The sequence below is a fragment of the Hippocampus bargibanti genome, linkage group LG03 (genome assembly GCF_051943395.1).
Source record: "Hippocampus bargibanti isolate YZ-2025 linkage group LG03, ASM5194339v1, whole genome shotgun sequence".
NCBI lineage: Eukaryota > Metazoa > Chordata > Actinopteri > Syngnathiformes > Syngnathidae > Hippocampus > Hippocampus bargibanti.
The window spans coordinates 19984906-20010423 of record NC_142736.1 but is presented as its reverse complement, the minus strand read 5'-3'; the positions used below and the strand labels follow the sequence as shown (position 1 = coordinate 20010423).

General features: G+C 42.1%; 3 protein-coding genes across 14 annotated transcripts in view; 2 read left to right on the top strand and 1 right to left on the bottom strand.

The window, feature by feature from the left end:
• The window catches only part of tead1b (TEA domain family member 1b), a 58729-nt gene extending 48473 nt beyond the window's left edge, over positions 1-10256 (top strand). For all 7 annotated transcript variants that reach the window (XM_088992470.1, XM_088992469.1, XM_088992468.1 and 4 more), the window contains 3 exons: positions 2081-2221; positions 2298-2450; positions 7008-10256. In XM_088992470.1, the coding sequence (XP_088848596.1) occupies positions 2081-2221; positions 2298-2450; positions 7008-7121 (408 nt within the window). In that variant the 3' untranslated portion in view covers positions 7122-10256. The remainder of the gene's footprint in view (positions 1-2080; positions 2222-2297; positions 2451-7007) is intronic.
• A 512-nt stretch (positions 10257-10768) lies between these two features.
• On the top strand, positions 10769-18411 carry rassf10b (Ras association domain family member 10b). 2 transcript variants are annotated; one of them, XM_088992464.1, is made up of 3 exons: positions 10769-12637; positions 14044-14142; positions 15680-18411. In XM_088992464.1, the coding sequence occupies exons 1-3, from the start codon at positions 11720-11722 to the stop codon at positions 16085-16087; spliced, it is 1425 nt and encodes a 474-aa protein (XP_088848590.1). In that variant the 5' UTR covers positions 10769-11719; the 3' UTR covers positions 16088-18411. The 2 variants fall into 2 exon arrangements, with proteins under 2 accessions (XP_088848590.1, XP_088848589.1); XM_088992463.1 differs by lacking the exon at positions 15680-18411 and having other exon boundaries at positions 14044-15588.
• Positions 18012-25280, bottom strand: btbd10b (BTB domain containing 10b). Of its 5 annotated transcripts, none has more exons than XM_088992457.1 (9): positions 25191-25280; positions 24669-24849; positions 23540-23733; positions 21036-21351; positions 20851-20953; positions 19791-19911; positions 19426-19623; positions 19242-19352; positions 18012-18948 (listed from the first exon to the last, which is right to left on the bottom strand). In XM_088992457.1, the coding sequence occupies exons 2-9, from the start codon at positions 24767-24769 to the stop codon at positions 18617-18619; spliced, it is 1476 nt and encodes a 491-aa protein (XP_088848583.1). In that variant the 5' UTR covers positions 24770-24849; positions 25191-25280; the 3' UTR covers positions 18012-18616. The 5 variants fall into 5 exon arrangements, with proteins under 5 accessions (XP_088848583.1, XP_088848584.1, XP_088848587.1 ...); XM_088992458.1 differs by having other exon boundaries at positions 24669-24868; positions 25191-25229; XM_088992461.1 differs by lacking the exon at positions 25191-25280 and having other exon boundaries at positions 23540-23738; positions 24669-24806.
• Positions 25281-25518: the final 238 nt, after the last annotated feature.

Here is a 25518-nt window from a genome sequence, read left to right as displayed (position 1 = left end):
AAAGCGGGGCTGTGAAGATGCTGCCCATTACAGGCGCAAAAAAGCACAATGGCCCCTTTGGTGTCCAGCGATGGCAGTCGAATGGCTCCGACATTCCTCCCATTCAAAAACAGTACTGGCATATCCATGCTGCCGAAAAGGCACAACCGCTCAGCACAGTCTCCTCCTTGATGAATGTCGTGGTCAAAAATCCTGAAAAACAATCCGTATCCATTCCACACGATGCACAACAACACAAAGTGACAAAACAAAACACAAAACAAGACAAAAACAACCAAAAAAAGCAAGGCTCGTGAGAGCACTTGCTGAGGCTGCCTACTCGGGCGCCATCTTGGACTTCTTTAAGTCCAAGTTTTAAGAAGCGCATTTCTTCAGTGTCAATCAAAACTGTACAATATAAGTAATTCTTCATAAAGCCCCCCCCCCAACCCCTCTCCGACACTCTACTACTACTACTTGGGGTTGCAGCCAGTGAGTGTCAGTTGTCTACTTTGAGGAGATTGCGCTCTTATTGTTTACAGAATTCATTATGCTATATTTGGATGGGCATAGCAGGATCAAAGCTCTCGCTAATTCAGTCTAATATCACCAAACAATGGAATGACCTGGTTGCGCCGCATAATGGTTCTTTAAACGTTGCGCGTATCTGCCCCCCATGCAAAATGCTAACTAGCGGCTGCCAACAAAATAGAGACCATGTACTTGGACCAAGTCCCCTCACATTCCTTTTGAAGTAACCGGCCTATCTAAATTTCAAATGAAAGGCAGGATCTGCACAATAATGACTGTATAACTGCTTCGCTTAATGAAGGAGGAGAATGTTGGAGGCGGACGTCTCCTCTTTTGTGGCCGTAATTAACAGGATGTGCGGGGTGTCGAGACAGGCCGCCTTCTGGAAACATGGATGCTCCATCTTATAAATCACTCTTTTAATGTTGCTTGATCCTCTTCAATATTTCCCCTCTGGACATCCTGGGCCTGCTTTTCTATCAAGCGAATATTCATGATTCCATTGTAAAAAAAGTTGAATATCGATCTGGGTACTTCATAGCGCTTCACTATCTGTCTTACCTGGCTGGCCGTGTCCTGTCCTACGTTATGAACCTAGTTCAATGTCGCTTTAAAGTGCCTTAGATGTCCTCAATGGGCTCAGCCAGTAATCATGTGAATGTGGCAGAATAATGAAACATTGAGGTCTTTATTAATAGTTGTACACAAGCCGGTGTAATTAATCGTTGTACACAACTAATCATAAAAAGGGTCTCAGATAGTCTTTCCTTCATTTGAGTCCATTGGATGATGTGATTTGTGGCGTGTACCACTCACCCCTCTGCAGCCTGCAGTGAGGCCCTTTCATCAACCTTCTGATGTTTTCATGACAGCCAGCATTTTTATTTATTTATTTATTTATCTATTTATTTATGCTTCAATAGAAGCTGAAAAAGCACAAATATGAGGGAGAAACATTGGCACATTTCCATCCCATTATGCATGTCGTTGGATGTGGTTAACTTTGACATGTCCACTCTGTCAGCGTGAATTGTCAGTTGAAATATAAAAAAAAAAACATTTCGTAAATCCAGTGCAGTCAGTTTGCAAATGGAATCATGTTGCAAAGTCAAAGTCCATCCTGTCCTCATCAAAAACCAAGACCAAAAACATGCCCGCTGTCCACAACATATTTTGCAATGATGCCTCTGTCTTTTCAGTTCATTTAGATTTATAAAGTGTGTGAGCTTGACCATATATGCATTTTTGTCACCATAACAATGACTGAATGCAATGAAAATTCAAAGGAAAAGATCAACTTTTGGCAGAGGTGACTCTTTTTTGATCATATCAAGAGAGGTTCCGATTACATAAGCAGACTCCATTTTACTCTCATTTCAACACACCACCACTAAATTACAGTCAGACCAAAATCGGCTCTTCAAATGATCGTTTTGTGTGGACACGTGTTTCCTGAATTGGACCAAGCCTGTCAAGTGCGAGAATGGGCTTAAATCCTGTGTCGACCCCCTAATCGCCCACATTGATCTTTTACGCGCAAATGATGCCACCGAATGACTGCGCTTTTCAGGCCGACCTAAACTGCAACATTCAAGACGAGAACGGCTCTTTCTATGGCGTCACCGGCCAGTATGAAAGCTCAGAAAACATGACCATCACATGCTCCACGAAAGTGTGCTCTTTTGGCAAACAGGTGGTCGAGAAAGTGGAGGTAAGATAAAAAGTCATTTCTCGGTGGCATCGAATGTGGACTGGATCATTTTGCCACGTTTCTCTTTTTCATTCAGACCGAATATGCACGCTTTGAGAACGGACGCTTCGTCTACAGGATAAGCCGATCTCCCATGTGTGAATACATGATCAACTTTATCCATAAACTAAAGCACCTGCCAGAGAAGTACATGATGAACAGCGTGCTGGAGAATTTTACGATCTTATTGGTAAGGGAAGACCTTCGAATTCCTGTGCTGTGCATTTGAATGTCAATTGTGATGAATTCCTCTGCTGGGCCATCCTTTCTTCTCATTGCAAAAGGGATGGAACCGTGAGATGAGTGTCTTTATCTGCAAAACGAGCTTCCGATACCAGCACAGTGTTTTCCTAACTTTAACTGAACCGTTTCCAATTGGCAAATCTTTGAATCTACTCACGAATTGACGATGTGAAATCTGAACCTGTTGAGCAACAGCCGCATTCACAGGTTAATGTGAGCTTCCGCCATTGAGTGCACGACTACAACACACCGTGCCTAAATGACTGACACCCCTGCAGTAGTGGGAGGGAAAAAAACATGCAGTCATTTACTAGAGCGCCGTAGTTGTCCTACTAGCAGGCCCTGGTTGTTGTCCTTAGTGTTCTACTATTGCACCCTAGTCGTTCCACAAGTGCGTAATTTAACTAGTGTTGCTTCATCGTTCTATGACTGAACCCCTTTCCAGCCTCCCTGTAACCTGAAAGATGTTAGGATATCCCCTGTAGTAACCACTGCCCCAAAAGGGTTCATCGTTTTACTAGTGTAACTTAGCTTATATACTAGTGCTTTGTTTTTCTTCTACAAAGCCACGCAAGTAATTATACTCGTGCACCATAATTTTGCTACTAGTGCACTTGAATTGTTTTAATAGTTCACTTTTGCCACTATATTTCCATTACAGACACTCCACTACTGACGAACATTCGTGTTACGAACAACGGTACATACGAACATTTTGTATGTATGTCGAAAAATGTTCGGACAGAGATGCTGTAAATTTTGTATTTCATGCCAAGTAGTGCTTTCTGTTGCCACTAATACCGACGTGAGGCGCTGTGAGTGCTCTCTGTCTTTCTAACATATGTAGTATTCTCTCCAATTGTACATGGACATATCTTTATAGAGCATATATTTTAATAAAGGTTTATTTTTCAGTCCAAACCAATACAGGTTACTTATACAAGCCTTAAACATACTTACAGTATATAAACTTTAAACATACTTATCTAAGTCTTACATACATTCCATACTTCCATATTTGACAATAAAGCTGACTTTGATACAAAATATAGCACTGAAGCAATTTACGAACAAATTCATCTGACGAACAACCGTTCGGAATGTATCTCATTCGTAAATTGGGGAGCGTCTGTATTCTACCTGTGCACAAAAATCTACAAAAAAATCACCAGATACTTCCGCAAATGGCACAGTTGTTCTACTATTGTGTCCTGTGGGGTTCTACTAGTGCATAAAACTATCAGAGAGTTATTCTACAAGTGCACTTTAGTTGCTTTATTCACATGCTCACTTGTCTTAACTGATGAGGATTTAGAGTGTATTATTATTATTATATTGTATTAAACTTCATATTGAATTCAAAATACTTCTGTTTACATTCAACGCTATCCATAACCTTGCCCCTCCACCCATCTGTCTGACCTGTTTCAAATTTCGTTCCGTCCCGGTCCCTCAAATCCTCATCCTCGTTTCACCTCTATGTGCCTTCTGACCGTCTCACCTCGATGGGGTGCAGAGCTTTCAGCCGCTCTGCTCCCAAACTCTGGAACTCATTTCCACCCAAGATCCGTAATATTGACTCCATTCCTACTTTCTGAAACTCCGGAAAATGTAGTATGTACAAACCTCATTCCCTGATCAGTTAATAAATTTGTCACCATGCACTCAAATCGAAGGGGCAAAGTTACCACTGTGATTTATCAAGATTGCGTCTGTTTTTAATAAGTTTCCATCGAAGGGGCAAAGTTAAAGAAATCCACATTTATTGAAAAAATTGAATCACTTTCAAAATTCAAAACATATTATTACACAACGAAATATTCAAGCTCATCTCATAGATGGTTTGTCCTGACCGCGCGCTTTACACGCACAAACAAAACACGAGTACCGTCGCCGAGCACACAAACATAGACCACCTGCAGTTGAAATTTGCATTCTCGGCACGGCAGCCAATCAGAAGCCTGCTTCTTTCTTCCGGACTTTCGCAAGCGTTATAAAGTCGTGCAATTGCATGTCATTTTCCAAAATAGATGCACAGAACCCCAGACCAGAAGAAAGATTCAAAAGAAGCTAACAACATATGTGACGCTAAAAAAACGTAAATTTACATTAAACCGTGACTGTAAAGTTAAGACTTATGAAAGGGGCTTAGTGGCTCGTAGGAAGCAATGCAAACGTTGCATTGTGCACCGCAGTGACAATCGACTACTGCAGCAAAATCTACGGCCATGCACATTTACCGTAAATTAAGCAAGGTGGCATTTGTAGTAGGTGCATTCTTGATTTAACAAAAGAAACCTTATACTTTGTTACAATGTTTTTTTTAATGTTATTAGTTGTCTCTTTGTGCTTCAAGTTGTGAAAAATGGGACAGGCGACTTTTCAGTTATCTGCCCTGTTGTTCGCTAACTTTTTGTCATGAGTTTTAGACACTGTTTGTACTATAATTTGGGCAAATTCGGCGGGCCGGATTAAAAAGCCTAACGGGCCGTATCTGGCCCGCGGGCCGTAGTTTGCCCATGGCTGGTCTAGTTCAATCAGCTATTTTATTATTTATCCTTTTATTTATGGTTTTATTGTTCTGTGTATTGCTCTTTTGATTGTAATGTGTCCTTGGGTGTTCAGAAAGGTGCTTGGAAATTAAATGTACAGTAAAGTCTCGTTATATTGATATCGGATATATCGATAGTCGTTCCACAAGTGCGTAATTTATATCGATACTATTTCTATGCACGCACAGAGAAAATTTCATGCAAACAGGGTCGGATATATGGATAGTCCCGGTTATATCGATATTTTTTCGGACTCCCTTGAATATCGATATAACGAGACTTTACTGTATTATTATTATTATTATTATTATTATTATTATTATTATTATTAAAGGGACAGTTCAGCACATTTGTAGGATATTAAATAATTTCTCCCAAACAGCTTGTCGTACTCGAATCAGGTAGAACATAACTGCTCCCACACTTTTGAGAAGAACAAAAAAAACAAAAACGGGAAATGAATATACACACCTTTACTTAGTGGGAACCCCTACACACACAAGTCAGGAGAGTGTAACGCTACACTAGCAGTGGAAACAATAAAAGCCTTTAAAAAAACAAATGCCATGTGTTAGCATGTGTTGAAATTTGTAAGTGTGAGCCTTTTTTTATAAATACTTTTCTACAGTAATCCCCGTTTATATTGGTTAATGGGAACCAATCAAGCTACAGCCATGTACAAAAACCTCTGAGTCATTTGGCATTTTTTTCTGAAAGTTTTTTTTTTTTTTACTGAAAAGAAATCTATGATGCACTGAATCCGTGAAAAGTGAACCGCGAGGTCGCAAGGGATTACTATAATGTATATATTATGAGATTATATATTATTTTATTGTTGTTAACTGACAATTTTAATGATGTAATGCTGTGAAAACAACAAGTTGATCTCTGATTAAAAAGTGTCATAAAAATGTAATGAGCAGTATCATTTTCAGACCACTTGAGTCAAATGGGCCGAATGCTCGAGAATGACTAATGAGACAATCACCCAAGGCTACTTCTGACCATATATTTGTGTGAAGTTGTACACCGTACATGTGTCCATCCACACATGACGGGGTCGTAAACAAGACAAATAAAAAGTGACAGTGTGAAATTAAAAATACCAAGAAATCGATGACTGCAAATCCCTTTCAGCATCGACACCTCAAGGACATTGGGTCCTTCCGTCAACAAATTTGCTTGGAAACACGAATGCCCGCCGCCAATTGTTTCATCATTTGCCAACAGCACAGTTGGGCACTTTTGAAACGCATGTATTGATCTATTTGCAATAATGCAATGCCTTCCATTCCCGTGGCACTTCTATTTTCTACATTGCTTGAGGATTTCAACGAATATACTGTATTTTCCAATGTATAGGGCGCATCGGAGTGTAAATCTCACCCCCATTGATTGGATTGGATTGGATATGCCTTTATTAGTCTCACAGTGGAGAAATTTACATTTCACAGCAGCAAAGTGAAGTTGAATGGTGTATTTTCAAACTTTTTCCATATATAAGTTGCACTGGACTATAAGGCACACCTTCAATGGATGAAAAAAAATCCAAATATAATATACTGTATAAATATATAAAAGTTTTCCAAATATAAGGGACGGCACATTATAAGGTGCTAGAGTAGAGGCTGGGGTTACGCATGACTTCTTGTACAGGTGGAGTCGGTGACTGCTGACAGTAGTTGCGAGACCTGTCGTGGCTTTATATTACTTCACATATAATGCGCAACTGCGTATAAGGCACAGGGTCATATTTTGAAGAAAATGAAGGCTTTGGGGTGCGCCTTGTACACCGGAAAATATGGTACACTTTTGGAATGTCAAAAATTTAAATGTAGGTTTAGCGAGGACATGCTGATAAAGTGGAAATGTGCCAATTGATACAAGCCCCCCCGCCCTATTCGCACTTTGAGCCAATTTTGTGTCTTCAAACGTGTGTTGTACATTTGCAGGTGGTGACCAACCGGGATACGCAGGAGACACTGCTGTGTATGGCGTGTGTGTTTGAGGTGTCCAACAGCGAGCACGGCGCCCAACATCATATCTACAGACTGGTAAAAGAATGAATCAGGCCATGGCCTTTTCACTCTCTCTCTCTCTTTCTCTCTCTCTCTTACACACACACACACACAAACACACACACACACACACACACACACACACACACACACACACACACACTCTGACCTCCAGGCAAGCGGCAGTGCCTCTCACTGAAAGTCCCACTTTGAGCTCATTACCTGAAGCCTCTTCTCATCGTTGTGAGTTGCGGTTCAAAGTGTTCTTTTCCCTTGAAAATGTCTTTGAGAGCTCAACCGTGGCGTCGACTGGATTTTGGTCGGTGGCAGTGTGTTGTTTTCTTTTTTATTTTTTTTTGTCTGTATACTATGCCGCTGGCCTTTTTGTGCCGGTGGCCAGATGCGGTCTACGTCATGTTTGAGTGTGTTGAGCATACTTGTAGACCTTCAGCCCAATCCAGCACCAAAGACGCCAACCTGACACTAAATATTCGACTACGTTTGTTTTCTGTTCACCAACCAGCAGTGAAGATTTTACCCCTGTTGAAGCACAACAAACGAGATACTACACTCACTCGGCTGCCTTTTCTTGTGGCTTTAGGAAAGTATTCAAAGCTCCTCAGCATTTGCCGTTCCTGTCAGGTTTAAACACTACAAGACATACAAAAGCACTCTGTTTCCTCTGTTCTTGAGTCATCACAACACGATCCATTCATCCTGAATCATGTTAGACAGCCAGCCATGTTTACATCAACCCCCTCCCACACTCCCTCATGAGGAGCATTCCCGGCATGATCTGAGTCAGAGCATCTTTGCCCTGACATTGCGTGCCCGTTATCGTGGCCTACGCCTTCCCCAAGCCTTAAACACGCCACAGCTGTGCGATCTCCAAGAGACGCGCCGAAAACTGTGATACTCGTCAAGACGCCGACCTGTCGGCGTTGCAGTGCGAGAGTCCCGATACGGTCTGCCAAAGTCTGAAGAGTACAGTGCCTTAACGTATTTAGTCCAACTTTTAATGTCAGGCTGATCCGGGGCAAAATCCACAAGCAGTACACTCCACTATTTTGAGATTCACCAGCTAAAAATGCCTCAGATGATGCTAAAGTTGTATTTTCCTCCATAAAAGTCCTATTCTCTAAATGTAAACTTTTTTTCTGAGTCTAATTGACTCCCCATATGGTAAAGACAAAAGAACCCACAAAAAAAGCAAACACACATACACATTCTCTTGCTCTCTTATTGTTTTGTGCATAGTAGCAAAAAGTGCCTTTGCTTTCCAATTTCCAATTCAAACTGACACAAAAACAAACTGTGGCTAGACCAAAAATGAGATTGACCAGAGTACCGAATTGCCTTTTTATAAAGCAGGGATGGGGAACACAGCGTTTCATCTCATCCACATCATTCTAAAAACAACTGCAGCACAAAAAAAAAACATTTCCACCTCATGCTCAAAATGTACTTCGGACCAAATCGCAAATGCGACAATTGCTTTGCTCCCATACATAAAAAAAAAATCATGTTTCACTGGCGCACAAAAGTAACACTAAATTACATCACATTTTTTCTTTGAATAAAATAAATATATGTCCCTCAGAGAACTCAAAAAAGGTTCCTCATCTTTGTCTCAAATGATTGTCATTGAAACCAGGGAAGTTGTTCACGAGTCGATGGTTCGCTCATATTTGGATTTCACGCAGTCAGGTTATTTAGATTACCGTATTTTCCAAAGTATAAGGCACACGGAGTATAAGGGGCACCTTCAATGAATGGTGACAAAGGTTTTCTAAATATAATATATAAATATCTAAAGGCTTTCCAAATATAAGGCACACCACATTATAAGGCGCTACAGCAGAGACTGGTGTTTCGCACTGCTTCTTCTACAGTCGGAAATGGAGTCGGTGGCTGCTGACAAGAGTTGCGAGACCTGTTGTGGCTCAATATTACTTCACGTATAAGGTGCACCTGCGTATAAGGTGCAGGGTCATCTTTTGAAGAAAATTCAAGCTTTTGGGTGCGCCTTATACACTGGAAAATACGGTACGCTCTCATGCAACACTAAATGCTATTTACGAGGCACGGGCAGAAAGTAAAGGACATGCCTGGCTGACAGAACCTTATTCGGTGTAAATTACATCTGATTCTTTTGAGTACTTTTCGCATATGCAACCGATATGGACAACATATCGGTTGCACCCTGCGCTGCAATACACTTGCAGGTTCAAGTGTTTTGGCCTTTTAACAAGTTTCTGAAACTCGTTTCCCCTACAAAAACCAGGCTCATATTTATCTTTCTTCTTTTCAACAAAACAAACAAACAAAAATGATTTAAGGAATGGACAAGAGCCACAGGTGTCTACATTGTTTTTTATAGAGAAAATAGTCTATGGTGGATGCACAAAAAAGTACAATCAGTGTTTTGCCACCACAGTCTTAAGAACACTGTGCTCTTCTATAGGACGTATCGGTTCATGTATTGATCTGTACCCGTTTTCTTGTACTGTACTTGTATGCGGTCGTACGGTTGCGTGTTGACATGGTCTGTTGTATTGAGATGCTCATTGTTTTACCGCTGGTACATTACATGTTGACGTGTGGATTCAGGGCTGCAACGACAGAATCGATGCTTGCCGAGGCGTCGATGCTTGCACCTCCTTTTGTCAAAGAAAACTGACGTTTTAAAACATGGAAAAATAAATCAACAGCAAAAATGTTTGACTGGGCTGCAAGAGCATCGGCAGTATTTTGTTATTTGTATTATTGGCAAAGGAATAAGGTACTGGTACCGTTCTGTTTTTTTTTTTTTTCCTCGTTATTTTCAAGTTGTGGCTTTAATGTGATTTGATTTTACACTGCTCTCTCTCTCTCACTTACACACACACACACTATATGTTTTGTGTGTACATGTATAAAGGTGCTTTGTACAAAAAAAGAAAAAGCGTTTCTTGATACAGATGTGTCATAACTTTTCTTATCTACAAGACTATGACAGTAACGTGTTGGAGAAAGCAAGAGAAAAACAGGCTCAACTATGTTTGTATTTTTTTGCATAATGATGATGATGGTCTTGTCTTTGCTGTAACATTATGATGCCTTCTTGATAATACTCAATATTTTGTAGCTTTCTAGATCATTTTTGTGTATGCAATATTGCAACTAAATAAAACATCAATCTTGTGTTTTTGTCGTGTTCTACTCATGTGTGTGCGCGCGCGCGTGTGTGCGTGTGCGTGCATGTTTCCCGTTTCTATTACCAAAGATCAACGGTAGATGTCCCCAAGTGCTTGCACAACCGGTCCTGTTTCATCTTCACCAAATAAATATGTAGTAACATCTTTCTAACACAAGAGGGAAACATTTCTCTGTGTGAGGTAAACATGTTATGCATCCAATGAGGTGGAAATAATTTGGTTTTTTTAAAGCCAGGATATACTGTAGTTCACACCAGAAAAAAAGACTATACAATTTCCTGGTTGCTCAAGTCTGCACACCCTCCAAACAGGGTGTGTGGCGATGTGCATGATTAATTCCAATGAAATATGAACTCACACCTGCCATCATTTCATGTGCTTCTCTAGATTTTCTGTCCCATCAGGAAGAACTCATTCTTCAGACGTACCTGTTAGGAAAAGCGTGCCAAAGTATTTCGGTGACATTGACACTCATCGTAAAAGAATGGACACAAAAAATAACATTATTAACAAGTCATTTTTCCAAAGTTGACTTGCCAGTGCCGCTGGCAAAATGGCAGTGGCAGACCGTCAAGGCCTGCAGGCCGACTCTACTGGCCTAAACATATCTGAATCATGGACTGATGTACATTATATTTATTTCATGAATTCTTATTACATAATTCAAAATTGTCTTTCAGCTTCCTTTCATTACTTTTCACCTGTTGCGGTGCTTCCAAATGTGTGTTTTCTTATTTAAGCATTTAACCAATCACATTTCAGCCATCATTTGTTAGCAAGGTCAGAAATCTCCCTAGACGCCTTCACAATCAGTTCTTCTGGCCCTGGAGCATCAAACTGTTCCTCGAACCAATCAGATTTTGAGTTTGCAACCCAAAAGGGGTACAAACGCCTTCTTGAAGGCGCTAGTTAACGTCACAATTTTCGCTTTTTGCTAAAACTGCTCTGATAACAAGCCGCTTGTGACAGGAGCATACTGGCCAGAGATAGCAAGCTGCATAAACAAATATATTGTGTTGCTTTAATAGCAGTTTTGTCAACCCACGATGGCTGAAGGAGGAGAAGAAATTGATTTGAGATGAGATTTACTTTTAAAGGCAAGACGGACTTTTCAAGAAAAAAAATGAACATCATTAAGAAAGGTCGGTCAGTTATTTCCTGGCTACTGGTACTCTCTAGTGGACTTGTAGTACAACCCTTCAGTGAAGCATTGTGTTCTATTACTGTTTTTCTTCCGATGGAATTTCTTCAAGATAGGTAACTGGTCAGCACCCAATCACAGGAGAAATACATGATGAAAAATGAAACTGATTGCCAATGCTCATCAATGGCATTTTTGTCATCCATACAAAATAAGACAACAGTGCTCTTATGTGGCCCCGAACCAACACTAGCGTAAAATTGTGACTTCCTCTAGTATTCAAATTATTTATAAATCATGAAGAAATAATGCGGGCAGTAAACTTTGAAGACCGATCAAATCGAGACCGTGTGACGTCGTCGGGTCTGCCCCACATTCCCCAAGAGAACAGGTGGCAGTCACGTGATCTGGCTCACTCGATTTGGTCGCACTTTGTGCCCCCATCAGCAACTCCTTTAAAAACTGAACTAAGGACTGGTCAGACCCAAAGTTCTAAAATAGAAATAAATCCAAGAAGAATGGCTTCAGTGGAGGGGCGCATCTCGGTGTGGGTGCGCGCTGAGGAGAAACTCGTCTTCGGCTTGTCGAAACGCACAACCTGCGCCGATGTGGTCAAAGCCCTCCTGCGGGATTTAAAACAACCCGAACCGCCCGAACCGCTGCTCCTAAGTCGCCACGGTATTGCCGAGAAATGGAGGGGCCTCCAGAGGGTTCTACCCGATCGGACCAGGATTTGGCGCCTTTGGGTGGCCTGGGGAGAGGAGCGAGACCGGGTCAAGTTCGTACTGGTGGGCTGCAGCGAGGCGGCCCGGAGCGCAGAGGCGCGCGTGTTGCTGCTCGGCAAACACAACCTTGTGTCCAAATGGACCCCGGACTCTTCTTCGGCGGGGGTCCCGATGGACAAGCAGCGACGGATCGTTAGGAAAGCTTTCAGAAAGTTGGAGAAAATGCACAGAAAACAGTTTTTCTCATCCGGTGCGGGAGAGTTGCAAACTTTGGCGCGTCTCCTCGTCTCCCAGGACCGCACCATCCGCCTGCAGGCTCTCAGAATTCAGCAGCTGGATGCCGAAATCGAAAGACTAGAGGCGGAAGTACATTTGGACCGAACCCGAACACACGGAGTCGATTATCTGCAGAACAATTATTTATTCGGGCGTGCAGCAGACGAAGTTTCCAATCCCGAGCTGTGCTCTTTGGAAGTCTTGCTTCACCTGTGTGACGTCATGGTAAGTTTTTCGGTGGACGGGTGGATAGATACATGGGTGGATTGATGGATGGATAGATAGGTGGACAGGTGGACAGACAGACCGAGAGAGACAGGGAGAGAGATGTTAATAGAGATGGAGGAAAAGAGAGAGAGAGAAATATAGACAGACGGAGAGAGAGATGGAGAAATAGATAGAGATGGAGAGAGAGAGAGAGAAAGAGAGACAGACAAAGAGAGCTAGACAGAAAGAGAGATAAAGATAGACAATGAGAGAGACAGAGAGAGAAAGACAGAGAGGAAAAAAAAACAGATAAATATAGACAGACGGAGAGAGAGAGAGAAAAGAGATACATATAGACAGATGGAGAGAGATGGAGAGACAGGGAGAGCGAGAGAGATGGAGAAATGGAGAGAGACAGAGTGAGATAGAGAGAGATAGAGAGAAGTATAGAGAGGGATAGAGAGAGATAGAGAAATAGAGACAGAGAGGAATAGAGACACAGAGAGACACGGACGGACGGACCGATCGATCGATGTGGCTCTCTGTTCAATTTGTACATTATGTTGACACATAAAAGTATAGTATGGCATCTTTAAATAAAATGTAAAGGAATGAAAGTGTTTTTTTTTTCACTTCAGTGGACATTGCGCCTTGTGGTGCACAAACCTTGGCCACCTGACAGTAGATTAATCCAGACATTGTGATATAATGTACTGTACGTGACCTCCAGATCTACAGTCATCGTATTCTTTCTTTGCAGATGCTAAAGAATATATACCTGTGGATATTATATTCATCTACAATGTAGAAGAATATTGTGTATGTAGATTCTACATGTTGATCCACCATTTGTGTTCAAATGGCCATTGTGGAAACACATGCAGAGGTCTCAAACCCCGGTCCTCGAGAGCCGCAATCCTCCATGCTTTCCAAGTCTCCTTGTTGCAACACAGCCTCACGTGCTTTGCTACAGGGAGACTTGGAAAACATGTAGGATTGCGGCCCTCGAGGACCGGTGTTTGAGACCCCTGACGTCAGGGGTTATATCTCTACCTCACAAATGCCATTTGTTGGCTGTTTTATGGCATTTCCCATTATGTGTCAGCATTAAGCCCGCTATGGATTCTTGAGCGTCTCCATGTGAAGTCGGCTTAACAGATTTCTAAAATGGGCTGAAAGTTTCAGAATTCAACAAATATTTGCTTGAAGTACTTCTGAGTCGCTGTGTTTGCAAAAGGAAAAGAAAAGCAAGTGCTTAAGGGGCAACGATAAACCTGAAGAGGCCCTATGATTGGTGGTTTGTCTTCAACGTGTTGAATGAATCCAACGTGGAAGTGATAATTTTATGTTTGGGTCCCTCGGAGGAAAATGTTTGCACACACTTGCTTTCAATGAATGACAAAGCAGTTTCTCACTTGTTTCAGTGTCAGGAGGAGTTGCTGGAGCAGGAAGCGCTCACCAACATCCAGTTCAACCACCACTGGCTGCAGAGGAGACGACTGAAGGAGCAGAAGGAGACGTCAGCGTCCTTCATCGCAGCAGGAGATGAGATGCTTTTGAAGGAGCGTCTGAGGAGATTGCTGGATGTGATTTTGTTTGTGGGCCTGCGCCTCCGCTCGGATTTGGAGGCTATTAGGGGCGATTTGGAGCTGAGCCGGCAGATTTGCAGCAGTCGCGAAGAGGAGATGAGGGATTTGCTGGACAAAATCAACTCTTTGGGATCGGAGGACGGGGTCTGCACTCGCGGGGGGACGGATGAAGCCCAGAGAATGACGAGTCCTTTGGCGAGGAAGAGTGAGGGGGTAGAGCAAGCGAGGGGTCTGTCCAAATGCGACGATGACGACTCAGACACCGGTTTAAGTTCTCTGCACAGCCAAGAGTCGGACAGCCTCACTGTGTTCCAGTCTCTGGTTTAGAATTGGACCTGGCTCCATCATGTCCCTCGCTCATTCGGACCCTGGGCTCTGATTGTACAATTTCACTGTCCAAGTCCATGCCACTAATCATTTTTTTAAGCTCGTACTTCAAATGCCACAATAAATTGCGTTCGTCTGTGTAAGCTCTCAGTCGTACAGGAGTGGTCCATCGATGAGAAGGTTCTTTCAGCCGTCATCTGTACTATTTTGAAGGTGTCGGACGTTTCGCCTCCTAAACTAATACCAACAAGCATTGAAGGTAGAGAAATTCAATCCAATCCAATCCAAAACATATCAGGAGAGCACTCACGAACTGTGGGTACCCTCAGTGGTCATTGTCAGAAAGAAAGAATAGGGAATGAAACCAAAAATTCTCAAGATACAAAAAGGAGAGGAGTAGCAGTACCTGACATTGCAGGAGTTTCTGAAAAACTACAAAGAGTCCTTTTGGCAACACAAAATTCCCACTTATTTCAAACCGATAAACGCCTTAAGGCAAAAATTAGTGCATCGAAAAGATAGGCTGCCAAATGAAAAACAAAGTAATGTTTGAGCTTGCACATTGTATCTGTAGCAAGCTTTTTTGTGTTGATTTAATAGCGGGTTTGTTAATCTACATGGGCTGAAGGAGAAGAAATGGATTTTTTTTTGTATATATCAAATTTTAATGGATGGATATTATTTGGAAAAACTCTCCATAAAATGTTATGGCAATATGTGACATTAATACGGACAAGGGGCTCTAGAAAATGGCAACACTGCAATTGGGCTGGACCTAAATTCACATCCTGGATGCGCCTTTCGCTGGAAGTATTTTTCTTACACAAAAAAAGCCTTTTCCCCACAGAGGACATTATTTCGGGGCCGTGCTTGTTGTATATTACTTACACATTCACCAAAATGTCTATATTCCAGAAATCTACTGACTGAACTTAACTGTTCCATGATAAAGAAATTTGCGGTCAATTAATTCGGCAATCTTTCACGTAGCAAATCCAGAGAATTGTGTTGTAAAACTGCAGCAGGTTAGGCTTTTACACATACAAAAGCAGAAAAAATGCAAATAAAACTAGCAAAAGCTTTAACTCCATGATGCAACATCCAGTTCAACCACCACTGGCTGCAGAGGAGACGACTGAAGGAGCAGAAGGAGACGTCAGCGTCCTTCATCGCAGCAGGAGATGAGATGCTTTTGAAGGAGCGTCTGAGGAGATTGCTGGATGTGATTTTGTTTGTGGGCCTGCGCCTCCGCTCGGATTTGGAGGCTATTAGGGGCGATTTGGAGCTGAGCCGGCAGATTTGCAGCAGTCGCGAAGAGGAGATGAGGGATTTGCTGGACAAAATCAACTCTTTGGGATCGGAGGACGGGGTCTGCACTCGCGGGGGGACGGATGAAGCCCAGAGAATGACGAGTCCTTTGGCGAGGAAGAGTGAGGGGGTAGAGCAAGCGAGGGGTCTGTCCAAATGCGACGATGACGACTCAGACACCGGTTTAAGTTCTCTGCACAGCCAAGAGTCGGACAGCCTCACTGTGTTCCAGTCTCTGGTTTAGAATTGGACCTGGCTCCATCATGTCCCTCGCTCATTCGGACCCTGGGCTCTGATTGTACAATTTCACTGTCCAAGTCCATGCCACTAATCATTTTTTTAAGCTCGTACTTCAAATGCCACAATAAATTGCGTTCGTCTGTGTAAGCTCTCAGTCGTACAGGAGTGGTCCATCGATGAGAAGGTTCTTTCAGCCGTCATCTGTACTATTTTGAAGGTGTCGGACGTTTCGCCTCCTAAACTAATACCAACAAGCATTGAAGGTAGAGAAATTCAATCCAATCCAATCCAAAACATATCAGGAGAGCACTCACGAACTGTGGGTACCCTCAGTGGTCATTGTCAGAAAGAAAGAATAGGGAATGAAACCAAAAATTCTCAAGATACAAAAAGGAGAGGAGTAGCAGTACCTGACATTGCAGGAGTTTCTGAAAAACTACAAAGAGTCCTTTTGGCAACACAAAATTCCCACTTATTTCAAACCGATAAACGCCTTAAGGCAAAAATTAGTGCATCGAAAAGATAGGCTGCCAAATGAAAAACAAAGTAATGTTTGAGCTTGCACATTGTATCTGTAGCAAGCTTTTTTGTGTTGATTTAATAGCGGGTTTGTTAATCTACATGGGCTGAAGGAGAAGAAATGGATTTTTTTTTGTATATATCAAATTTTAATGGATGGATATTATTTGGAAAAACTCTCCATAAAATGTTATGGCAATATGTGACATTAATACGGACAAGGGGCTCTAGAAAATGGCAACACTGCAATTGGGCTGGACCTAAATTCACATCCTGGATGCGCCTTTCGCTGGAAGTATTTTTCTTACACAAAAAAAGCCTTTTCCCCACAGAGGACATTATTTCGGGGCCGTGCTTGTTGTATATTACTTACACATTCACCAAAATGTCTATATTCCAGAAATCTACTGACTGAACTTAACTGTTCCATGATAAAGAAATTTGCGGTCAATTAATTCGGCAATCTTTCACGTAGCAAATCCAGAGAATTGTGTTGTAAAACTGCAGCAGGTTAGGCTTTTACACATACAAAAGCAGAAAAAATGCAAATAAAACTAGCAAAAGCTTTAACTCCATGATGAATGTACCCCCCCCCCCCCCCACCAAAAAAAAACCTTCAAAAGGATATAGGGTATGATGAAAAAATGCAAGTGTAATAATGACCTCCAGAAAATAAACACTAGCACCCAATCGCCATTTTTTTTGCTCAACTTTCTCTCATCCTGACGTACCACGGCTTATTTGAATTGTCTAGTTCCATTGATTACAAGCAATATCTGAAAGTCGAATAGCGACCTATGGCGCCTCCGTGTGGCTATGCCAGGTATATGTTCCCTTGAGTAAATTTGTCTGAAATACGTACTGTACAATACTTGTTCTTTTTCCCATAGATAACAATTGTAGAATGTCTGCTGATTGCCAATACTATATTGCGTGACAGTTTTTCATGAGTAAAAGTACAATATGTTACTTGACTGAAAACTATTCATACATATTAGGGGCATTTTTGTGCTCCAAGAGCTAGATACTGTACTTGCAAAGTATTTGCATCGAGTAGTTTGTTTACCAATAAGGTTTTCTAAAAATGAACGACATACGTGGTTTGGGGGCGGAGGTTCCATATTCGGCAAGAATACAAAAATCATTTTTAAATGTATGGCTTACATTTCTTCCGCTCTATTCAGTAATAGGAATACAGGTAGAGTATGTGGTATCTAAAAAAAATAGACGAGCTCATACTAAAGCATCAGCGTTGATTCAATTGATTTCGAATTCTAAAAGACAAAATTTGATTCAATTTTTGCAGTATTTTTGCATACGTACACGAATGAACACCGAACTGCTTTTCAATATTGATGCATCTTCACCTTATGTTGTTTAAATGAACAAAAAATATTAAAATAGAAATGCACAATTTTTCTTCCTTTATTGAAACATTTCATTTTGGCAACCGTTTCAAGATTTGCACTGCAAGATTGCAAACGTGGACAGCCCGTGTGCTCTGCTTTAATTTTGTTTGCAGCAGGAGCGTCACAGCACATGACATCCAGCCAATGACAGAAAACATCCAATGACACTGGTAATACGTGGAGGTCCAATGACAAGTTATGACTCCCCCCCCGCTCCCAGTCTGACCGAGTTTTTTTCTGTATAAAGCACACATTGGAGGGAACCAACCACCCGGGAACATGTCAAATCCTAACAAAATGATTGAGGGGGAAACATTGATATCACAAGAGTGCTCAACCAAACCCAACAAATGAGGGTACAACATTGTAAATAATAATTATAAGTAAAGTGTTTACTGAATATTGAGAGAACAAAAACAAATCGCTTTGGTCAAGTAAAAAAAAAAAACACAAGTCCACCAGGTTCTCGGCTCTGTAAGGCTGCGAAGGAGGTGTCAAGGCAATATGGTTTATGGTGCCCCTCTGTATGGTGCGCTCCATGCTGCAATCATGCTGGGAGACGGAAAAGAGGGAGAAAGTGGGGTCCAACGGGGTCTCAGGGGTCCTCACACGGCAGGCGGGGGTCCCTCAGGGTCGGGATCGTTGCTGTAGTTGTTGCTGTGGGGGTGGCCTCCCGGCGGATGATTGGGCAGGATGTCCAGCTCGTCCACCTGGGGGCCCGGGTGAAGGACCACCAGCTGGTCCTGGGGGATGTCGGCTGCCGCCGCCGCCAGGTTGGTAATGGATTTGGATTTGACGCACTGGAAGTCTACGTGGCGGCTCTTTCCCTCTTCCTTCTCCCATGACATGCGGATGAAGGGCCTCTGGACATAGTTGTAGATGACCTCTGGACGACCTCCGGGACGCTTCTTAACCTTCTCCTTGTATGTGGGGTAACCTGGACAGCCGCATGCGCTTAAATGTTGACCAATTGCTTTATACTATGACTATCTTTTCATCAAATTTCATCAGAGAATCAAAACAAACTACTGTTTATGTACAACCCTGATAATTATCATGTATTGATTTTTTTAGATACATCTCTGCTGCCATCATGAGCAGCAGAACACGCAATGATGCAAAGGTGACAAATGGTTTCAATACAAACTTTTGGAGGCCATTTTTGTTTATCGGTGTGAACCTGTCCCCACATAAAGTGTGTGCATCGGCTCATGAATTGACACGACTTACCTTCAATGCCCAGTCGTATTTTCTTCAATCCTCTCTCCTTTAAAACAGACTTGGCAACATCTCTGTTCTCAATGTACTTGAAGAATCGGTACAGTTTTGTGCTGTAAATGACTGCAAGGGAATTTCGTATGATTTCACTTTGGATTGACTTGAAGGGTTACTATTTGCCGTGCAGCGCACTCACTTTGGGAGTACTCTTCTCCCATTTGCGGCGGGTACTCTTCATCCCAGTCCACCACGTCGTCATCGGTGAGGACCACGATGTGGCACTCTCGCTCGCCGCTCTGGGCGCTCGCCACCATCAGAGGTAGAACCATTTCTTCCAGGTAGAACTCGAACTGTCGCCGGGCGCCATCGTTGGACAGCTCGTGCATAAGGGCACCTGAGGACAAGCCGAGACTGAAACTGTTGTGCCTGGTCAACATGGAATTGATTTTTTTTTTGGTTGTGTAGTTGGTGACATTAAACCAGTAAACCCTAGTTATATATTTCAGGGGAAAAATTGTGATGGTAAGTTTGTGCTGTAGGTCTGTTAAAAAAAACACTCACTGAGGTCTCTGCATTTGATGGTGCTGTAGTCAAAAGAGATGCATAGATAGTCGCACGCCTCCCGCAACTCTGGGATAGAGATTCCATCAGGACAACGGATTAGCCCCGATTTGTAGTAATCCTGTCAACGAGACACAAAACACGCAGTCAAGTCAGTGTAAAATATGCAAAGAGCCAATTTTAGTTGTGAATGAGGCCATGTCAACAAGGGCGAATACACAAGCAGGCCACACTCTCTTGCCTGAAAAAAAAAAAAAAACAAACAAAACAAAAAAGAAGAATGTTGATGAGCTGGAATCACAAGCAGTCAGTCCAATTATTACCCATTTACTTGGGGCTGAGACAAACATTCCTTCCTTCCTCCCACTCACTCACTCACTCACTCACTCACTCACTCACTCACTCACTCACTCACTCACTCACACTCACTCACTCACTCACTCACTCAACAACAGCATGTTGACTTGCAAGTCATGGTGAAGAATAACTTTCTTCTTCAGCAATGATAACTGCCCCATCCAAAATTACGCAAACGATACACCCCCGATGTCAACCAATTGGACTGATTCAACATTAAGGACAGAAACACAAAATGGGGTACAGGCCCATTATTTTGAAATGACAAGTAATGAAATTTTTTACGCAACGGCATAAATAGAGTCAATTTTCCTTTTTTTATGACCTTGATGCGGTGTATTTTTTTTCTATACATTATATATGTATATGACAATGATAATGACTTTCAAACACCTGCCACAAGGAAAAAAAAGCCTCCTCCCCGATTATTGGTTTTAAGTTAACCGTGTGTGCACATTTCAGAATGTGTGTGTGTGTGTGTGCATTTGAATTGATTAGTCAGACTCAGTTATCAGAATTTTATCAAATATCAAAACTCCGCTAAAGTAGAAGTGCATTTATTTATTGGTCTCCTGATCACCGGCATCAATGCATCATTTATGGTGAAATTAGATCATCTCTCAGGTCACACTAGTGTGCCACGCGTGGTAAAGCGGCGCATGAGATCATCACGAGGAAAGCGTTGACGGAAAAAGTTACTGACCAGAATTGCTCGGAAAACCGTTGAGCTGATTCCTTCGGCCACCTCAAACTCTCCCTTCTCGTTGGGCCTTGTAAAATTGTGCTCTCTTCCCGATCCGAACATTCTGAAAGAAAGCAGTTTTGGTTCCAAACGAGACATTCCATTGATGGCGTTTGTCATCAAACCAGGAAACAAATGTTCTGTACCTGCCCAGCATGGTATTGGGCTGCGCAGTGAAGATTGTGGGGTCTACCACAAAGCGCGTGTTGTCAACAATGAGCGTTACCCTCTCAGACGTCCGCACATTGCGGTTGCAGACGGTGGTGCTGGCCGCGCCCTCTTTGGGGTTCTCGTACACAAACACCATTTCTCCCACCGCCAAACCTTTGAAGGTTCCCTCGGTGCTGGAAAGGCTGCTGTTGCGGCTGCTCACCACGCCGCTGCTGCTGGAACCACTTGGGGAGACCCTCTGTGGCCGAGGGCTACCGGGCCTCGATGACGGCCCGACATCACGGTCTCGTTCTGCATGCACATGGAAAGAAAAGAAGCATCGTCTGCTTTTTCTTCTTGACACACAAGTCTACTTTCTGAATGCGTGCCCTAACGTTTAATATTCACAGCAAATCAAACCTCTGACGATGGAGGACACTGATTAGCTGTGGCGACCCCTGAAGGGAAAAGCCAAAAGGAAAAGAAGTAGTTTCTGCTACCTGGGTTGACTCTAACATGTGTGCTTGTCTTGTAGCTCATCGCATTTCAATCCCATTCTTTAGGCATGCGTTTGATGTTTTTGTTGTCGGCTTATTTATTATAACCAAAATTTAAAATTAATTTTTACACAAGCACCAACTGAGAGTGGTGGCACAATAAAACGGTTGTATAAAATGTCTCCCAGGTAAGACGAGGGAGTAAAACAGCTATCAAATCGCCATTCCATATGAATGCAAACATTAACCGAGGAGGAAATGACTAAGATCTACAGTGTCAAGGACTTCTCCAGAAACGACAATCAAAGATGAGGTCATGGCGCAAAGGCAACAACTCATCAACGATGTCACGCAGTGGCCCCAAGCGCTCGACAAATTTTCAATCACATTTCTCTTGTAGCAGATTTTTCATTGTGTGGTGCCAATACAAAGAAATTGTCCTCCTTCTCAGATTACAAAAAAAAGGCTCTGAAACTACAACACTGATACTTCATAAACCTACCGGGTAGGAACAATAGCACCCGTGAGGAGAAACTTACAGATAAAACTAGGTGACAAAGTGTATGATGAACTTTGTTCAGGCGCAGGCAACCAGAACAATGATTTGCAACAACGGAGAGCGTGTGACAAAATCAAATAGATGGATGTTAGACTAATGTATGACATGACTGTTTCTCTAAAAATAGGATGGTAACTCATTCGCTGCCATTCCCAAATTTATTTGGGAATTCAAAAGCATGACATGGAGCGGCATTTCCGAATTTGTTTGGGATTTGCTTTTTCTTTGGGTACGTTTAAAGCTTCGGTCAGAAGGCAATGTTTTTCCCTCCCACGAGGGGGCATCATTTACCTTATGTACAGCTGACCTCCATTTTCAATGGAGATAACGCTACAACCAAGTATGCTCAAAATAAACTTCTGATGTCTAATATTTCTTACACTGCATTGAATGTTTGGTAGTCCTAAAACTCAATATTCTGAGGGTCCTGCAATTTCAATGAAAATGACAAAAACCCTGGCACTAGAGTGGACATATATTTGCACATCGCCTAGCAGTGAATGAGTTAAATGTTCTGTGAATAACTGTTATAGCTGCAGCTGTTGTTAAAGCACAATTTAAACGAACATTAATGAATTTGAATAAACCCTCTGGCATGTTCAAGCAAGGTTTGCGTTCCCGAAAGCACACATTTTCCTATCATAATTCCAAGATGAAAACTCAATGAAATATGGGTACTGGTACCATTGAGGACTCACATGCGAGTGAGTGCTTGTACCTGGTTTGAACAAAGACGCATTGGTGCATAAGCGTTTCTTATTGGCATCGCTGTAAATTGGATTGGATTAGTCTCGCAGTGGAGAAATTTACATTTCACATCAACAAAGTGATGAAAGCAAGAGGAAAGGAAAGAAAGAAGTACAAAAACAAAATACAGGAGCAGCTGGAAAGGCAGCCACTCTTGCGTCATCTTGAAGTAAAAAGAACAAAAAGACTATATAACTAAAATATAGTTTGATCTGTAGCTAATCGGCGCTACAAAAGCAAAAAAATGTTTGGATCAAAGTCATCATTTTGCTCAAGATGTTTCGATTAAAAATGTTTTTTTTAATGCAATCAATGGTAAGAACAGGGATTTAGGTGAAACCAACCCATGTTCTACTACTGATTGACCGGTTACTACTTTCCTGTTATCCAAGGCTTCAGTGCTATTGTGTGGGACCTTATAGCATTACAAAAAAACAAAAAGAGTGTCAAGTGTTGAGCTTTCCATAAAATTGCTACAGATAGGTGTCAAATAAAGTGCAAATATAAATCTGTGACCAGCGAATGGGCAGGTCGCATTCTACCTGTGTGGAAAGAAATAAGGACGTGAAGCCAAGCAAGATGTTGATAGATGCATTAAGCTGCTTTTCTGGCACAAGCCACCAAGAGCTGTGTAACTTGACAATAACCCCTGTTCACCTCCCGCTGAGGCCCTTCTCCTCTTTCCAGTCATACTCACCAATGTTATGTTGGCGTGTAGGTGAGGTGAGGTTGCGAATGCAGGGAGTGAGCTGCGCCTCTCTCTCATGCGAGGAATCCCTGGAGCGATCGCTGGAGCGGCGGCGGTCGCGCGAGCGGTCACAGCCCCCACTGGCACCATGCAGGCTCATCTTCCTCTGTTGGGGCTCCACTCGAAATGCGCGAGCTTGACTGCTGCGCTTCAACACAAAAGATGACTGAATGTCCAAGAGCTATAGGACATTTCATTTTTATTTCACTGTGGGGGAGCAGCTACGGCCAGACAAGCAGAGCAGCCAGTTTCTAGCCATCCTGTCTGTACAAGATGGAAAAGAATAGTACCGACAGAATGAAACATCCTGGTCTTTAATGTGCTGTGATTCAAAGATGATTAATGCACATAGAATGCAGAGTCGCGTCAACAAGCAGATAAGACCCAAAGCACAAACGATGTCAGCTACAAACCTGCTCATGTGGCAACAACTAGACAAAGGACTGCATTTCAATACAACTTGAAAGTCAAACGTCCTAAAAGTAGAACAACGTGAGAGGGTCAACCAAAATTCCTTGGAAAAATCTACCATAACAGATCGATCGCGGGATTGAAAAGTGGATTTCATATATTGTTATTTATTGAAACATGAAAAGTAGAGGTGCTACAGCTCCAGATTTGGTTGCAAAATAGAAGTAACCCAATTAGTTAATTACTCATTCATCATAATACGAATGGTCTGACAATGTATTGTACTACACATTATTTTATTATATAAGTAAGGTAAAGAAAATACGAAGAAACACCAGTCAAATATCTGGCATGTAGATTTACAGCTGCTCACAATAGTTAAAGCCACTTGATTAGTTGAGTACTTTTTAAGCTGCACTTTGGAAATACATCATAGAAAACGTCTTTAGTCAACCAATAAATCACATATGTTAGGATAAATCCCAACACATCACAAACACGTTCTATATATGTATAATGGTGCCTCGTTAATCCGATTGTCCAACACAATGAATATACAATCAAATTACACTGTGGTACTTACGATCTCATTGGCCTCGTTTGCTTCTCTAATGAATCATAATGAATTAGGACTCGCTGGTCGATCAGTCGGCTTTGGCTAGCTCACCTCGAATGCTTGCACAATTTGCGAGGTCGGCTTGTCGCTTTCCTTTCCCAGTTTTCGGCGTCACTGGAGTTACTGTCATATGACTGCAGACGCGTTGCCATCACCCGAACAAGGGGAAGTCCGCTCCGGAAGTGTCAGTTTTCATATTCAAGTTGACGTCGACTGGTTCCGCTGGTCAAAACTCCACACAGAATCCACCGCTAACCGTTAGCACAAAACGCAATCGTTTGGCCAGAATAAACTAGTTACGCGATTTTAAGTACATTCATTCCCTACACTCTACTAAAATGTGACATTAAACACCCAAAGCAGTCAGTCATCAGACTACAAAAGGAAATTTATAATTAGAATTATTTTAGCGAGTTTCCTGCGTTAGCTGCACTCCGACACGGCTAGCATAAAAACCCGTGCTACAAGAATCAATTTACCAACATTTCGACATTATTTCAGGGAATATTTACCAGCGCGGCACATCAGTGACACACGAATTATGAGTGTATCGTAAAATATAAGCGTAATTACCAAATTGGCGTAAATCTCCGCCGAAGTGTAATCCCGAGAGCTAGTCAGTTAGCCAGCCTTTCAAAACAGTCATGTCGCTTATGTCACGTGATGCTGTGACGCACATAACTAGTCAAATTTCAAATAGTTCATAAATAAAAAAAACAAAAAACATTAAAAACCACTTGTATGGCTGTAAAACGTTTGACAATTGAAAGATATATAGCTTATAAAATCAATCGTCAATTATTTTGTGTGATTGTCACACCTGAAAAGGATTGGAAAATGCTTTTCAATTCTCGCGAGAGGTTTACACAAGGCGTCCCATTATTTTTCCTTTGTTTCAGAT